Source organism: Colossoma macropomum, unplaced genomic scaffold, assembly GCF_904425465.1.
Source record: "Colossoma macropomum unplaced genomic scaffold, Colossoma_macropomum, whole genome shotgun sequence".
In the NCBI taxonomy this organism is placed as follows: domain Eukaryota; kingdom Metazoa; phylum Chordata; class Actinopteri; order Characiformes; family Serrasalmidae; genus Colossoma; species Colossoma macropomum.
In genome coordinates, this window is record NW_023494788.1 from 2677097 (window position 1) to 2695187 (window position 18091).

The 18091-nt window shown below is 38.4% G+C and overlaps 1 protein-coding gene across 2 annotated transcripts in view; it reads left to right on the plus strand.

The window, feature by feature from the left end:
• si:dkeyp-50b9.1 overlaps window positions 1–18091 on the plus strand; it is a 32582-nt gene that overhangs the window by 1432 nt on the left and 13059 nt on the right. For both annotated transcript variants that reach the window (XM_036567773.1, XM_036567774.1), the window contains exons 2-5: window positions 483–649; window positions 3602–3737; window positions 4312–4489; window positions 9838–10002. In XM_036567773.1, coding sequence (XP_036423666.1) covers window positions 506–649; window positions 3602–3737; window positions 4312–4489; window positions 9838–10002 — 623 coding nt within the window. In that variant the 5' untranslated portion in view covers window positions 483–505. The remainder of the gene's footprint in view (window positions 1–482; window positions 650–3601; window positions 3738–4311; window positions 4490–9837; window positions 10003–18091) is intronic.

Consider the following 18091-nt stretch of genomic DNA (forward strand, 5'->3'; position numbering starts at 1 on the left):
TACTTAAATTACTTAAACGAAGAACACGAGTAAAAGTTCAATATCATGACATTTTTGGAATATATTGCCATAATATGGTATTGGATGATATTTAACTTTACTTTAATAAAATTAACAGCCCAGTTCTTCATGAGTGCTGGCACTGTATACCTGACATAGCTTGTTTTTTTCCATTTTCTTAACTTAAAAGTACACCAAAGAAAACCTTACAGAATATTATAAATGTAGACAGAAGCCAAATTTTCAAAAAAACTTTCTATTTCTTTAATTTCTATGGACTTTTAAGTTCTGTACAAATCCATATAACCCATTAAAGAACTGATGTTCATTACAGTGAACTGTGAGGTCCTGGATGCCAATGAGTAAATACAATTTTAAAAACTAAAAATAAGCTGCTTGGCAAAGGAAACACCACTAATTTATGCAAATAATGCTCGTTATCTGTCAAATATATCGCTCAGAATATCTGTCTATCTTTCTAGGACTCATAAACTCTGGCAAAGGGATGGACGGTTGTGTGGTTCGTCTCCACAGTGTGTCCTTTAAGTCCAGGGTGGAGGGCAGTCATGAGGCCTTCACTGCCCAGCCCATTAGGATCAACTTCCATCAGCTTCTGCGAACAAGCGATGCCCCAGAGCTTCTGCCTAAGGTGGCATTTTAAACCCATTTGTCCTAAATGTATTCAGATTCTGTTTTTATCCTAGTTCTGACTCTTGTGACGTCTCACCTTTAATGCAAAACTTACATTCCACGCAAGCCGCTTCAGCTTTAAAGGTAATGAACGTATCTCTCTGTCTAAGAAATTTGAGAGCAGTCCAAGCCCTGCTAGCAAATCCTCCTGGGCCTTGCTATTTGGCACCTCTGTAAGAAATATTGCTTAGGGGGAACTCAGATGGGAAATGTTGCGTTCACAATAACAAATAGCTTACCACACTGCACAAACATCTCTAGGCATGTGCGTGTGTGTTCATTTGCACTCATTTTCTCGTGTGGGAGGTGGGCCTACTGCTATTTTAGTTTGCGATTTCGCCTTGGTCCCACTCGTTTCAGTTAAGCATTCTGTGTAATTTAGAATGCTAAGGCTTTACTTACAGTGTTTATAGAAATAAAGAAGAGATGAATAGTGTAAAATACACTAAGAGTCCAAAGCGTACAGCCCTAGTAATTAGGCAGTTCTGCTACTTTAAGGTGCATCCATTGCTGACACAAGTGTCCACAGCTTGTATAATCTCCATAGAAGAGCATTGACTAATAAAATGGCACAGTACCTGACCTCACTAATGGTCAATCAGATCCTCATAGCAATGTTCCTGCATTCAGGCTAAACCCTTCCCAGAAGGGCAGAGGCTGTCAGTTGTCTAAAAACTTTGGACATATAGGTTAAAAGGGTAATAGGGTGTCAGTATGCAAAAGTTTTGGCACCCCTGGTCAAATTCCATCTGTTGTTGATTTTCTGAGTGAAAATAAGTGAACACATCCTCTACAGAGAACAAACCTCTGCACGTTTTAATGCCAAATTTCTATAAATTAATTTGACTTATTGGATAAAATAAAACATAAAATGTGGCCTGTGCAAATGTTATGGAACATTTTATGTATTTTGTTTTTTTAACGTGTTAAACTCAGCAAATAAATGGAAATAATGCATTAAAATGAGCAGAAATGTTCATATTTAAGTTTCCTATAGAGGATTGTGTTAACTCCTATGCACAAAACGTAATTTGACTGGTAATTTTCAAACTTTTGCATACAACAGTATAATCGTCTTCGTGAAGCTTCGAAAAGAATGTTTTTAATGATGTTGCTAGTTGCTAACTCAGCTTAGTCCTGTGCATATGCAGCAGTGTTTGTATTCAAGCAGGAAATGCAGAAAGCCTACATACACCCACGTACACATGGTATTATACGAACAGCACAGTCTGATTTATGATAGGAATATTAAGGTGGCATTTCAAGGCAAAATCTGAACACTTATTCTGTAGTTTTCCATTGCTTTCTCTCTTTTTATCCTCTCTCCCTCATACTCCACTCTTTCATTATCTGTTTCTGCAGCCCTTTTACTTTAAATCATGACTTCAGAGTAACATATACATCATATCTCCACCAATGTATTTTGTCTGGGGATATTTTTCCAGTCTTACTTCACATTATCGCTGCCACTGGTCCCCTAACTCTCAAGCATACACGCACACACAGGTATTCAGAATCAGAAATATGATCCCACAGCCCGTGTGATTATGAATATAGGTCATATTTCAGCCTGGCGCTTGTCTCATATTGCCCTGGATCTCTCCCTCTTAATTGATTGGATTTTTCAGTGGCTGCCAAACGGTGCTGTGTAAGCAGGCTGATCCTCCGCCTGTCCTGCTGCTGCTGGATCACACCAGACCTGTTCTATACCAGCCCCATCACAGAGTTTAATAAGAGCTTGTGAAACACAGTACAGTACAATACAAAAAGACCACCTTTCAGTTATTTAATTTCCAGTCAAAACAGCGATTAAGTTATTCATTTTTCAGTGTCAGGAAGCAGAGAGCATATATTTAACAGAAAATTAGAAGCACAGACGTCTCATCTGCTATATATAATAACTTTTTTTTAATAGTTAGCGTGTTCACTCTTTACCTTTATTACATCTTTCACAGATCTGTGGGATATTTTTCCAGACCTCCAAAGTTCAGTCTTAGAAGCTGGTTGATCATTTTCTGAAGGAATCAAATACATTCAGTGGTGTTGAGGTCTGGACTCTGGGGTGGTCAGTCCATTGTCCAGCTTGTTTGTTTGCTGTGTCCGTCTCCTTTTCTCAGTGAGGTTCTTCTTGACAGCTACACATCCTTTCAGACCCACAGCGCTGAGTCGTCTTCTCACAGTGGAAGGATGGACAGAAACACCTGTGGATGTTTTCAGATCTGAAGCAGCTTGATTTTCTCCTCTCTCTCAAAGATGAAAGCTTTAAGTGCTGTTTATCTGCTGGGGACAGTTTTGGTGTCTACCAGGTCTTCCAGGTGGTTGTTAGGAGTCACATTTTCTCTGTAGCGTTTAATAATTTTTGCAACTCCAGTTTTGGAATTTTTGTTACTTACTTTACTTTGACTTTCTTCTTCCTTATGCAAGTGGATTATCTTTTATCTTATCTCTCACAAATGCCTCCTGAAAAATCTAAATTCTTGTACTTAATACTTGTTTTTTTTTGGGAAGTTTAATAAGTGAAAGGTGGCCTCAGACATTTTTTTTGAGCAAATAGAGGTGAAATCTGAGATATCATGACATAATGAATAATTTCCAGAAAATTCATAATCTGATCTTTGTGAGGTCAGAGATAAACACCCTGGACACATAAGCACACACACACACATATGTACCCACACACTTACAGACACACACACAAAGAGTGTTTACCTGTGTTCTTCCTTCCCATAGACAAATACATTTTCTGTCATTTCTGTGTTGGTTGTGGGAAAATTATTCTATGTGTTTGCTGTGTCCACAAATGTATTATACACAGTTTGCTTGAGTGTTTATTTAAGTGGGTGTGCTTAGGGATTATATTATAAACAGAATGTATGCATGTAAATGCCCACTGATATCTGGTGTTTTGTAGGTGAAAAATCAGGATGTTTTGATGGCTGTGGTGGCGCTGTTGGATTCAACGCTGCCTGATGTTGGGTCTCAGGACATCCATGAGACAGTGCACAGTCCAAGATCAAACACCATTATTCTACTACGAGACCATGCAGGTGTGTGTCCATACATACAATCTCCAAACTACTAAGGACATCTATTTTAAAAACACATTTTAAAGTACTAGTATTCAAATATCCAGCAGTAAAATATTTAATATTATCATGAATAGAAAATAAAAACACAGTTAATTTTTTTTTTCACATACAGCTAAGTTTACGAGATACAGTATTAGCTCCTTGTGTCCCTAAAGTCTCTGCAGATCTGCACACAGGCTTAGTCAAGTTTTACAGTCTGACAGTAATAATTGTGGAGCGATGTTAATCCAGTACGAATCTGCAGTGTGACAGTCTGACAGTGGAGTAAATGGCCTTCTGTAATTGGCTGAACATGGTATTCCCTCAGTAATAGTAGTCTTGTTCAAATCCCCCTCACACTGATGGAATAATAAAACCTGCTAATATTCACTGCCGTGCAGTGTTGTTATTGTTATTGCGGGAATTATACAGATGCTTTATCCCAAACCAAGTAGCCAATCAAATTCCATGCATAACATTAGACAGCTTCCTATAGGGAACCTTATCCAGCTCCTGTAGTGCTTTAATCTCTCTCTCTTTGTAATGTTTTCAGATGTGATTGAGGAGTATAGGGTTAGATCTTATCCTGGCAGCCAGGGGGAGCTGGTGAGTCCTAAGCTGCCCGAAGCATCGAATGATCATCAGAGTGATTCGTACCAGCTTTCTGAACTCTACAGTGAATCTGAGGACAGCTCGGAGGAGAGCTGTGGGTCTGAGGAAACTGATCACAGGTTAGAGCTGCATTGCTAAATCGCATTTCAGAGCTGTTTCCTATCAATTCTCAGTCTAATTGCTGCTTTTTTGTTGACGGGAGGGCACCCCCTGCAGGACCCAGATGAAATTTAATTTTGAATCTCTTACGCTCCGTGTCAGGTCACAAAGGTGTGGCTATATGTGAATAAGTGGATATCCAAACTTAACATTCTTTTACTTAATCGAGTATTTGAACTAAGCATTTGTAATTTGGATAAATGACAGATCTGAGCCGGACTGTATTTGAAATAAATCCAACCAAAAAAAGATAAATTTGTGGTATCTCACACAGCTAAACCACACTAAATCACCTTTTACAGATTGCCTCTTATGTTAGCTGCATATATTTAACAAATATAAAACATGCAATGTTTTATTTTTTTCTAGCATAATTCATAATAATGTAAAATCTGTTTTTGTTAGAATATTTAAATACCATTTGTTTAAAAATGCATATATATGAATAGCAAAAGCTTAAATGCCCATCCTTGTTTCATATGCATGCAATTTCCTACAATTCTTTGTCAAAAGGATTGTGAGCGTATGAGGTTATACACACTATGGAGTTTGATGTAAAACAGTAAAGCAGTTTTTCCTAATCACTACTAACTCATCTCAAAGTATTGGATGGCGCTCCATCATTTCAGAGAACACAGTTCCACTGCATTTATACCCCTCTAGCCCACGCTTGGCATTGAGTGATTACCTTAGGCACGTGTGCAGCTGCTCCAGAGTGTCCCATTCTATTGATCTGTGCTTTTCTATGGAGATTATACAAGCTGTGTGCGACTGAACAGCTGTGTCAGCAATGGGTGTACCTTATAGCAGCTGGATTCACTAATGAGGACTGTCTGTATATTTTGCACATGTATTGTGGTTGAACTGGTCTTTCAGTACAATCAGAAGCCTTCAGCAAGATAATTAAGTTTTATTATTTAGTAATATGACTAAAGCTAAAATCAGTATTGTTGTATGACACCAACACTAATGTAGCGCTAGCATCAGTGAAAGCCTGTATATTAACAGCACTTATGTGCACCAACCCCCTCCCCAACAACCATCCATGGGACTGCACCACAAAAACAAAACACAACAGAAAGGAGGTGTCTAATTCAAGTGAATGGGCAATTTTAAAAAGCCTGCTGTACATTGGAGACATTTAAAGAGGTTTAACAGTATCTGCATCTAATGTAGTCTATTGTTTCATATGAAACAATTTGTTTTTATTTAAAAATATTTTTTAATCATTCAAGTATTCAGTGTCTGTTTTTGCCCTTTTTTGGCATATTTTGAATAAACAATGGCCAGTGGGGTTCATGGCAAAAAGTAAAAACTAAATAAAACCACAACTGGCCCATGGATTTGTTGAGATTTTTAAATATGGCCCTTTTAGTGGTTGAGTTTGACACTCCTGTATTATGCTTTACTGTTTTTTCCCTTTTTTTTCGTGTGTTATGTAGCTTTTTGTGCAAATGGTCCGCAAAGTTACAAAGCTCAAAGTACACAAAAAAAAAGTTACAAGATGATGCGATGTCGTAACAAAATCCTTATTGGCCATGTGTAGGGGTGGAACTTGTAGCAGGATGCTGCTACCACTTTCACATGTTCTGGTGGTTGAACAATCAGAACAGAGCACACTGGAAAGTTTAAAGACACAGAAACTCTAACAGAGAGATGTACAGTATGAGAAAAATTTGTTTTTGGAACATTGAAGCATGTAAATCTATTTAAGTAGGTTCCAAAAATTAAAGGATGAATCAGATTTATGATGAATCAGAAATATTGTTTTGAATATTACTTAGAAAAGGCCTTTGCCGCTAACACAAATTAAACAACTAATAGAGAGGTACGGTGAGCATGGGGAGAGAAAAATGGATGGAAACACAGAGGTAGGAGAAGAGAGGAGGGTCCACTTAGTGACTGAAGTGAGAGTCATATTTGAATGCAGGCCCCAAAGGGAGCATTATTGACATTTTAGTGGGGGAGTATTATTTGTCAGATTGAGATGATGAGCATAACCAGTAACACCATGAATAAATGATGGGCCTTTTGTGACCAGAGCAGGCCAAGGCTATTTGTTAGACGAATAATAAGATATTATACCGGAGTCATCAGGAAGGCATCATGCCAGTCAGGCTGAATGCAGAGCAAAAAATTGGACTCAGTCAGAACCTGATCAATTAAGCCCAGTCACTTCCCAAGTATGGCGTAGAAAAAACACTCTAAAGTTCTGTCTGAAAGGAAGTCAGGGATAAGCGTATTAAGTGCTTAAGTGCTTCATGTATTAAGAGAGTGCAGGAATCAATGTAAAGCTAAAGTGTGGTTCCATATGTACATTTATAATAGTATTTGTAATAGGCTGCGTATTAGACTGTTTTGTTTGAAATCGGGGAATCCTATTTGACATATTTTTGTTAGCTGCCTGTTCTCTGGGATACGTAGTGTGCAATGATTACAGTCAGGGCGATAACCAGGATCAAATTTTAGTGAGGTACATACTGCAGAATTGTATTCTACTTCACCTAGTCAATAAACCACATACATACACTCACTGAGCACTTTATTAGGAACACCTCCTTTTATCTACATGCATTGTCCATTTTATCAGCTCCACTGACCATATAGGAGCACTTTATAGTTCTACAGTTACAGACTGTAGTCCATCTGTTTCTCTGCATACTTTGTTACCCTGTTCTTCAATGGTCAGGACCCCCACATGACCCCCACAGAGCAAATATTATTTGGTTGGTGGATCATTCTCAGTACTGCAGTTTAAACACTGTGTCCACTCACTGTCCACTCTATTAGATACTCTTACCCTGTTGGTCCACTGTAGATGTACAGACGGAGACAGTACCTTATCTGTTGCTTCACAGTTTGTGTTGGTCATCCTCTAGTCTTTCATCAGTGCTCACAGGGCGCTGCCCGCAGAACGCTGTTGGCTGGATATATATTGAATGGATATATATGGAATATATTGAATGGTGGACTGTTCTCAGTCCAGCTGGGACACTGAGGTGATTAAAAACTACAGCAACACTACATATCTAGAGATACGTAAAGGCAGACCATGACGATTAGTGCATCTCTCACTTAGAGAATCAATACATTTTTAACGCATCAAATATAGAATCCAAAATTGTATCGAACCTGAAAAGAAGTGTGGCAACAGCTCTAGTAGTGTGCGATATGATTAATGGTGGAGAGTAATGTCTGTTTATGTCTCACATACAGGGTGTGATATAATTGAATATAGATCAAAAGGTGCAAATGTGTTTGCTTGTATGTGTGCGAGTGTGTGTTGTTGACAGCCTTTTCTCAGCTCGTGTCTGGGGTCAGAACGTTCACTACAGGCTTTGATTGGATATTAATGAAGGCGAATGAGTGATGAGTCGGCATAAAGCTGTGGCGCTGGCTACTCTATTAAACATAATGAGATTACAGGGGGCTTTGCCCAGATCCACCTCCAGCAAAACACTTCCGCCCTGTCAGCCCAGCATTTGCACACCTATAAACCATCCTCATGCACATGCATAGACATGCACACGGACCCCCATAGGACTACTGACAACTTCCTGGCAGCCTTACAGAAGAAAAAGTATATTACTATCAAATACTGTGAGCCTGTTACAGGGTTAGAATCAGTTACGGTCAGTTGTAGGGGTGTAGAAACTCGATTTTAAATGTTGAATCGCTTGTCATTTATAAAATTATTTGTTACAACAGTATTTCTTTTATTATGAGCTCATTTTTGGACAAAATAAACTCCTTAGACAATTTACAAATGTAAAAGTCCAAGAAAATCATATTGTTTAGAGTATATACATCATGGCTGTGTACATATTTTACCCTGTTAGAAAAAAGGGTGGGCTCTAGGTAAATTTTGGTCAGCCTAAGTGGAAATAATTTAAATTTACTCTTAAAATTGGTTATTAGTCCTAAGGTCCAATTGTATACCTTAAATAAGTTTTAATTGTTAAGTATAACATAAAAATAATGGAATCAAGACAATATCTAGAAAGTTAATGCAACTTAGAAAAAATAACAATAGAAAAGGACACAATTATGCTCCCTAACTGTGTTTCAATATTTACATATTGTAAATGGTGATTTGCCTTGCAGTGTATTAAGGGTACACTAATGAACCCTTGATGGGACATGTTTAAAGGTTAGCCTGCTTTATTTTAAACAACTTTTTTGTTTGCCGGATCACGATGTAGATTTTATAGACCCCTCTTTGTTTAGAACTAGGACCAGGAGGTCAGACCCATTGGACATTGAAAATGACTGTGTTTATATAGGCTGGCTCAGGCACATTGGCCAAATTAGGTACAGAAACAACAGCTGTTTGTAACCCTTACATAGACAATCAGGAGTAACTGTTCACAGTGTCCTCCCATTGTCCTCAGTTCACATAAACCATACACAGATCACATACATACACATAACACTGAACATAATATTCCACATAAAAAAAATATAAAACAGCAGATCCTTCAGTGAGGAGGCTATGATTCATCAAAATACCCCAAAAGCCTCAGCTGGAACATCGAATAGAGCACCTAGTGACTGGTTAGAGGCTCATTTGCATACTGTTGTTCCCTGTGTTATCGGTAGAGGAAAGGTCAGCATTGCTGTAACGATTAATTAATGACATGTTGTGCAGCTCCAGTACCATGTTGAGTTGACTCACCCAGAGTAATGGTTACCTAAGAGTATTTATTTATAATGGGAGTAAATTAGGCCACAATATAGGTCACAGTTTGGCCTAATTATGTTAGGCCTGAACACATAGGCTATATAGCTTAAGGAATAGTCTTGGACTTGAACCACTGATTACTCATAAACATACGTAAAAAATTTTGGAAAGATTTTGCGTCACCTTTTCTAAACAGTTCAATATGTTGCGTAAAAAGTTATGTGAATTCAACATGATATTTTTGCCGAAAGGGCAAAAATATATTTTGCTTATCGTTGGCTTTTGCAATACTGATACTGCAGAAGGCTACAGTATGCAGAAGAGCTCTTTAATAATGTGTTTTTTTTTTATGCATTGAGCATCTTGATCAACCTCAGATGTTCCAGATAAGTTTCTGTGAGATGAGGACCTCAACATGTTCCAACAAGTATGAATGTCATCAAAATCGTGTAGGTCAGCCTTATCAAGGACCCGTCAGTGCCTTTTAATATATTACATGGCAAGTCACAATAAAAATATCTAGTAATATAATCACAATATTATATGTTTGACCACATTGTGCAGTCCTCAGGTGTGGGTGTGGATGTGGGTGTGCGAATGTGCACTGTATGTATTTGCTGTTCACAGGTGGTCCTGGAAGCACTTCTGCGCAGGCGTTCAGGAGTTTCTGGCTGCAGCGAGGAAGAGGAGAGAGATGAGAGAGGAAGCAGGAGAGGATGGAGAGATCCCTTTGTCTGCAGTGGGCGTGGAGTGTCTCCTCGTGGCCGCCGCAGCCTACGAGCACAAAACACTGTGAGTCAGCTACAGCTTCCATCCTAGTCCTCAGACCGTACACCTTTTTTTTTCCTTTAACAGCTTCCAGTGCAGCTCCTCCAGATATTCAGTGGGCCTCATTCACCAACCGTTTTTAAGAAATTTCTTCTTAAAACACTCTCTTAACACTTTCTTGAATATTCTGACATTCACCAATGTTTTCTTATGTAAGATTTGTTCTTAGGTTAAAACAGAATCTACACACACTCAAGAGCATAAAGGTGTGAACAGTTCTGCGTTTTAACAGCACGTCATGAATCTGACGTAGACTTTTTCTTAGGCCCTTTCTCAAGAATAAATTTAAGAAAAAACAAGTGTTTCTAATGCTTTGGTTTAAGTGTGTTTGGAGCTGAGATAGGGGGAAAAAACATGCACTGTGTATTGGGCCCAGATCTAGAACACTTGCACTGTGTATTGGGCCTGGATCTATAACACACTGGGACTTTCCTTCAGGAATGTGAGTCAGTCCAGATTTTTGCTCTATTCTGGCTCCTACTACTGTTGTACCAGGTCCTGAAGGGCCATAGGTTTGATCAGTTTGGTCTGTCCTCGTTACCAGCTCTGAGGTAATTCACTTTTTCAATTCTAGTGTTGAATAAATAGATACATAGATAGATAGGTAGGTAGGTAGGTAGGTAGGTATTTACGTAGGTAGACAGATAGATAGATAATCCTATTAATGTGATGAACACTGCAGGAATAATAGTTGGTGTGTTATAATGGTAAGTACTGTCAAAGTTAACATGTCAATAACACATTTTCCTAGTTTGACCCTTCAGACCATCTTTATTAGTGCAGGCTGAAGCCCAGCTATAGTGCACTGTGTGTTGCTAGGATAAAATCAGTAGTTGTAGCTCTCTCATTAAAATACAGCTTTTAAATTACTTTTAAAGCAATACTTTCAGCACCTTCAGCAGACTACACTGGACAGCATTTGCTGGAGAACTCTGGATAAATCAATGAGCAGCAAACTAACAAAAGCAGCAGTTGGTGAAGCTTCAGTTCCCCTCGAGATCCTCCACTGTAACAAGAATTCATGAGCCGTATGAATAAGAGAGAGGCTATGATTACAGAGGAGTTGGACGATTAACTGTATATATGCTAAATATAATACACACTCTCATTAACTGTATATATGATATATACATGTATTGACTGTATATATGCTATATATGAGATAAATATATATATATATATATATATATATATATATATATATATATATATATATATATATATATATACTCATTGACTGTACATATGCAGTCAATGAGTACATATATATACACTCAGTGACTGTATATGTACACTCATTGGTTGGAACTTGCAGATACTGTCGCTCTCACTGGATGTCAGTGATGAAAATTGGCAACACTCTATGATGGACATCATGATTTTGATGTTTGATTCTGCATTGACGTGATGAAAATAATATTGAATTACTGAAAGTAATAAACACATTATGATCATTATTTTGTCCACTCAAATAGCTAATTGCAGTGCTTTATAAATGGAAGCAGTTTTTCTTTAAGCTCAAATATGAGCGAGTAAGACAAGTGCAAATAACTGTGATTAACTACAGAAAATAACGTTTAATCACAGTTAATTAATTGTTTGAGAGCACTCATTATTATATTGTAAAAATATGTTGAACCCAAAGTCATGTTATCATCATAATTAAGCATCATGTAAGCATTAGAATTACATAATCAATATTACAAAAGAATAAAAACATCAATGACAACTGCAGAGAGAAAGAGAGAGACTGATTTAACTGGAGTGAGGATGAGAATGAAAGTATTGAGAAAAGAGGTAGGATTTAAGCTGAGCTTTAAAGCCCAAGATGAATTTCAGGACAGACAGAAGTCAAGCGTAAGAAGAAATAAAGGTACAGGCTAGTGGGGGGGCAGGAGTGCAGCTAATTAAGTGATGGAATGTGTAGAGATTTGTACCTTAACAGGAGTTTAAACCTTAGCAGGAGTTTTAAAATGCGTAGTGCACAGGCAGCCAGTATAATTGAAATAGCACTGGGGTGAGATGAACTGATTTTTAAAACGAGAGTGAATTCTGGCAGCTGAATTGTGAACGTACTGAAGAGAGTGGACGGTTTTGTCAGGAATACCAATGAAAAGAAAGGCGCAGAAGTCTAGACAGGACAATGTGAAAGCGTAGACCAGAGTTTATAGGGCTGGAAAAAGCAGCTTTGACCAGAACCCTGATGTATGGTTTAAATGAAGATACTGAATCAAGAATACCTGAGTTATGAACTGCTGATGTGAAGTTTAATAGTCACATAATCTACACTGAGAGTAGTCAAAGAACATTGAAATTGTGGACCAATAAATAAAACTTTGGTTTTGTCAGGGTGTCGTTAGATCTCAGCTATCTATTAATTTGATATGCACTGTCTACAATCTAAACTCATTAGGGATGCACCATTCATGAACTTTTATGGCTGATTTTGGTTTCTTTACATCATGAATACATCAATTACACCAAATTAAAAATAATTAAAAAAGCACATAGTTTATCACATATTATTAGAATATTGTTGAATATGATTATAATCAATTATAATCTGAAATTCCAGTTGAATTTTTACAGACAATTTCAATTCTGATTTCTTTATAGGCACATTGCGGCCAAAAGTTGAATTTTTATTATTATTTTTTTTTCTATTAACCTTTTTATTTTCAATCTACTCACAATGTGTGGGGTAAATGAACACACGATAGCACATTTCCAGTGCTTATTATTACCCAAACATACAATATAAACAACATCATTTGCTTCTCAATGGCGAACTAGCTTTTGATTTTTTGTTTTTATTCAGTTGCCTACATAAACAGCATGAACCAAATAAAGTGCTATCGACTGATTGTTTAGCACAATGAGTCGTGTATAGTTGTGTATGTTATGCTACGAAACTTTGGCACAGGTGTAGCAGCAGCATTTGCAAAACTGCAACACAGCTGTCAAAATAAAATAAATAAATTGGCCAATTGCTGATTTTGTATTTTGACCAAAAAATGGTACTTGGCCACATTAAGAAAGCACTAACTGTTGTTAACTCATTCACCAATATCTTCCTAAGTTTTTTCTTAATTTGCTCTCGAGAAAGACATTTTTTAAAGCACAGAGTTGTGCCCTTTGTGCTCTTTAGTGTGTGTAGATTCTGTTCTTACAAATCCCAAATAAGAAAACATAAAATCTGAAATCTGGTGGCCTGGATGAGTACAGACTTTTCAGCTGTTTCATGGTGTTACCTCTGTCTTGTGTTGTTGTTTTAACCAACCAGTCCACTGTATGTCCACTAATACCAACTATTTCTTCAGTCATTGATTGTGATTGAATGCAATGAAATAGCAGCAAGCTGGACTGCATGTGACTCTGCTGGGGAGAGGAACTGGACACCAGCAAAACTGATTTAAGATGCACTGCAGCATGGTCTGTTCTCTAAAAGCGTTGTTTCGGTTTCCTTCATTTCAGATTGGAAGGCAGTTAGGAACAGTTCGTATGGAGTGGGGTTTTAACTGCTTAAGTGGTTCATGTAGAAAGTGCAGGAGTCAATGTAGTGGGGAAAATCCATTCTGAATATGATTTATAGCTGCTTATTCTTGAAAAAAGTGACTGTGCTTTTAAAAATTCTCCTAAGAAACCACTTCTTAAAGGGGAATTCCACCATTTTTCAAACTATTCGCATACTTAAATCATTAACATGTAAACAGAGTCATTCAAAGTGGTTTAGTGTGAAATGCTCAGACAGTGTTGGTGATAGGAACCAGACGTCCACCTCTAAAAGCTCCCTCACAGAAAGTTATTACATGAAATGGCTGTGAATACACTGCCTGATGACTGAGACACTGTTTGACAACAGATTTGAGAAGATTTTGGCCTGAAATGTATTTTTTATAAACAAAGCCATGGTCCATTATAAGGCAAAGTAGTATTTGTTTTTTTCAAATTCATCACTGTTTTGCCACCATTATCATTCAATATAAAAAAAAATGAAAGATTTTCTACACAGTGAGCCACTTTACATCAGACCACTCTGAATTACTTTCTTTACATCTCAACCACTGAGTTTTCTAGAAATGATGAGAAATCAGAGGGATTTCCCTTTAATAGGCAGTTATTTTTCTGTTGGAATGGTTCCAAATGATATTCTTCACAACAACCAAATAAGTGCTAAAAGCATAAAAACAAAATAAATAATTAATAAATAAATACTATTTATGCTCATCACATTCATGTTAAGTACATTGAATCTATATCAGATATATTCATTATATTCAGTACAAACAGAGATCCAAAACTCTGCCACTGTTCTGCTGACTCCTGAGTGGAGTGTTTGCTGAGTTGGGAGAACAGATTCCTCACTGTACATGGGTGTGTGTGTGTGTGTGTGTGTACAGTCCTGAACCCCCTTCAGGGCCTTCTGAGGGAATTTCTTCCAGCTTTTCTAAAAAGAGCTTTTATTTATATCTTCAGACTGAAGCACTGCTTGTCATTATGCGTGCCCACTGGAGCCTGGGCTCCACCCGGACGCTATTTCCAGTAAAGAGGCCAGAGCCCTGCCCTGCACTCACTGCTGCTAATGTGTTATTACAGCCGGCAATGAGAGACTGCTGCTTCCTCTCTCTCTCTCTCTCTAAACCTCCCTCTCTCTTCTTCTCTCTCTGAACCTCTCTCTCTCTTCTTCTCTCTCTCGCTAAACCTCCCTCTCCCTTCTTCTCTCTCGTTGAACCTCGCTCTCTTCTTCTCTCTCACTGAACCTCCCTCTCCCTTCTTTTTTCTCTCTAAACCTCTCTCTCTCTTCTCTCTTGCTAAACCTCCCTCTCCCTTCTTCTCTCTCGTTGAACCTCCTTCTCTTCTTCTTCTCTCTAAACCTCTCTTTCTCTCTCTTCTTCTCTCTCACTGAACCTCCTCTTCTTCGTCTCTTTCTGTTTTTCTCTAAACCTCTCTCTCTCTGTGTCGCTCTCTCTCTCTAGCCCTATCGCTCTTTCTTTTTTTTCCTCAATCTCTCTTCATTTCCTCTTTCTCACTTCCTCTCCCTAACTCTCTCTGTCCCCAGTCCATTCTTTTATTTCTCTCTCTCTCATTCTATCTTTCTTCCTCTCTCACTCTCTTCCTTCGTTTCCTCTGTTTCTCCCTCCCTCATTATCCCCCATTCCACTCTTTTATTTTTCTCTCTTCATCTTTCTCTCTCTCTCTCTTTCTCTCTCTTTCTCTCTTTCTCTCGCTGTCTCTTTCTTTCTCTCTTTCTCTCTCTCAATCTCTCTTCATTTGCTAATTTTTACTTCCTTTCCCTAACTCTCTCTCTCCCCAGTCCACCTTTTTATTTCTCTCTCTCTCTTCTATCTTTCTTCCTCTCTCACTCTCTTCCTTCCTTTCCTCTCTTTCCCTCCCTCTCTATCTCCCCATTCCATTCTTTTATCTTTCTCTCTCTTCATCTTTCTCTCTCTCTTCATTTCTCTCCCTCTCCCCCTCCCCCCCAGCACCCCCTCCATTTCTGCTGTCTGTGGTTGTGCGAATGGGTTCCACATGGCGCCTCCCCCCACCCCCCATTTACGGTTCCTCTGCAGTCTCTTTTTAGTTTTTTAATGCAATGTTACTATAAAGGTTGTGTGCTAACTGTAGCCTTTCATTAGTGGAGCAAACGTGATTTTTGCATCTTCTTACATCTGATTTGTTCCAGCGTTTCTAACTCGTCCCTGACTGAGTCAGTGTTCTGACGGCTGTTTCAGACATATTGAGCATTAAGTACCGTTTTCCCTCCTCCTGCGTTTAGTGGATTGCTGGATGATTCATTGTATAGATTTTCCTGCAGGAAGGCAAAACGAGCCACTTAAACAGTGACTGTTAACCCAAATATTGATACAGAAATTCTATATGAAGTGCTATTAAGGAGTATGAGCAATCAGGAGAGATGACACATCACTGGCAGTGAGACTTTCTGCTAAACGCTGTGAGCTGAGGGTTAGCGATATCCGTAAACAGAAGCGTATGATACGGAGGATGAGGAAGAGAAAAATAACAGCCTGTTATTCACGATGAAGAGCAGCACTTACAGCCCTAATGCAGTGCAGCATCAACAAACAGGCCAGAGATAAGGAGTAATATCTCTCTCTCTCTCTCTCTCTCTCTCTCTCTCTTATTACCTCTCTCTCACTCTTATCTCTCTCCTATCTCTATCTCTCTCACTTATTATCTCTCTGCCTCACCTTTCTCTTTCTGTTTGTTTTTCTCTCTCTACCTCTCTTTTTTCCCCTTGTCTGTCTCTTCCTCTTTATGTGTCTTTCTGTCTCACACTCTCTCTCCTATTTTTTTCTCTTTCCTCTTTCTTTTGTCTTCTCTGTATCTCTCGCTCTCATCTTTGTTTGTCTCTCACACAGTGTGTTTTTCCCCTTTGTTCTTTCTCTGCCCCATGTCTCTTTTACTCTTTCAATTTCAGAGTAGCTTCATTGGCATGACAGTGCATTGTTAATGTTACCAAATCATGTAAACTATAAATTGAACATATTTTGATGAACTAATAGCAATAATTATAATAATCATAGTGAAATAATAATAAAAAGAAAGGTAACACATATTAAATAATAGAAATAATAATAGACAATATATATTGTACATTTTATCTACAGTGAGGGGGGGGGTCAGTGGGGTCAGGGTGTGGGGTGTGCTACTCACTGTCCCTTAGGATTACATAATTTGGGTGAATGTTTTTCATTTTTTAGACATTTCTGGAATAAATTTGAATTTTTCACAGTGAAGGAGGAAGTGCAGCTCTGTCTCAAAGACAGTGACCACACAGTCTTCTTTCTCTGGGCAGCCGGGATTTTTTATATGCGCCGGTTTCTATCTAAACTGTGGTCACTGAGCCTGTACTTGGTCAGGATCTGTCTCTGCTGTGCGTCTCTGATGGTGGAGAGATATTCTGCTAATTCATACTCTCAGGGCCAGATAGCACTGAAATTTAGACTTAGAGTTTTGGTTTCACTGTGTCAGTGTTCCAGATAGATTACTGTGTTTGATAATTCGGTATTTAATGTAATTTTGATTACTAAATTTTAGATGCGGCCAAAGTTTTAAAGATGCTTTTTGAATTAGTAAAATCAATCAGCCTTCTGCGTTACGTGCATTCGTTGTATTTTTGCATTCGTGTTTTTGTTGAACATTTCATATATTTCTGCAGAATTCTGCATGCAGGGATGCTTATCCCATCTAGTGTGGTCATGCTTACTGAGTGGATCCCATATCTCACTTCCAAACAGTGCAATAGGCACAATTTTAGTGCATTCACTCCCAGATCAAAGTTTCCTGATGCACTGATTTTCAGTCCTAGGTAGTCATAATGTAACAAATGCTCTCGGGAGGTGTTTCCTAGAGTGAAAAGGTGTCTGTTTTCCTGAAACCTGTTTTTTCTGGAAGATTACAATTCTAGTTTTGTCCAGATTGACTGTCAGGGCCCAGTTCGGACAGAACTGCTCCAGCAGGTCCAGGTGCTGCTGTAGCCCTCGCTCTGTAGGCGACATATACTTTACCCCTACACCACATTGAAGAATCATATAAAAAAGTCCAGTAAGACAAATAGAATCAAATGCTTTTTTTAAAGTCAAATATTTTACTATAACTTTCTGTGCTGGACATGCTGGTTATTCAGGATGCGTAGGGTATAAATATGATCAGTAGTGACTCTTATTTATGACACTGTTCAGTAAGAAAGACCTGTATTTAGGCATTAACAATGCAGCAGAAAACCTTCCCCAGATTACTGCTCACACATATGCCTCAGTAGTTGCTGAGGTCAAATTCTTGTCTGCTCTAAGGCCCAATCCCGTTTCTTATTTTTACCCCTACCCCTTGTTTTCGAGTGTTACGTTGCCCCTTGGAACTGAGTTATGAGGAATAGCGGTTGAGATCTTCCCTACGAAATGGGACCCTCAAATAAAGAAGAACATTACTTCATTAACTTGGAACGCTGCCAGTCTGCAGTGATAGCAGAGGAGGGTAAAGTTCAGCAACCTTGCTGCTGGGCTTTAGTTACATTTAGGGCATCATATGCCTT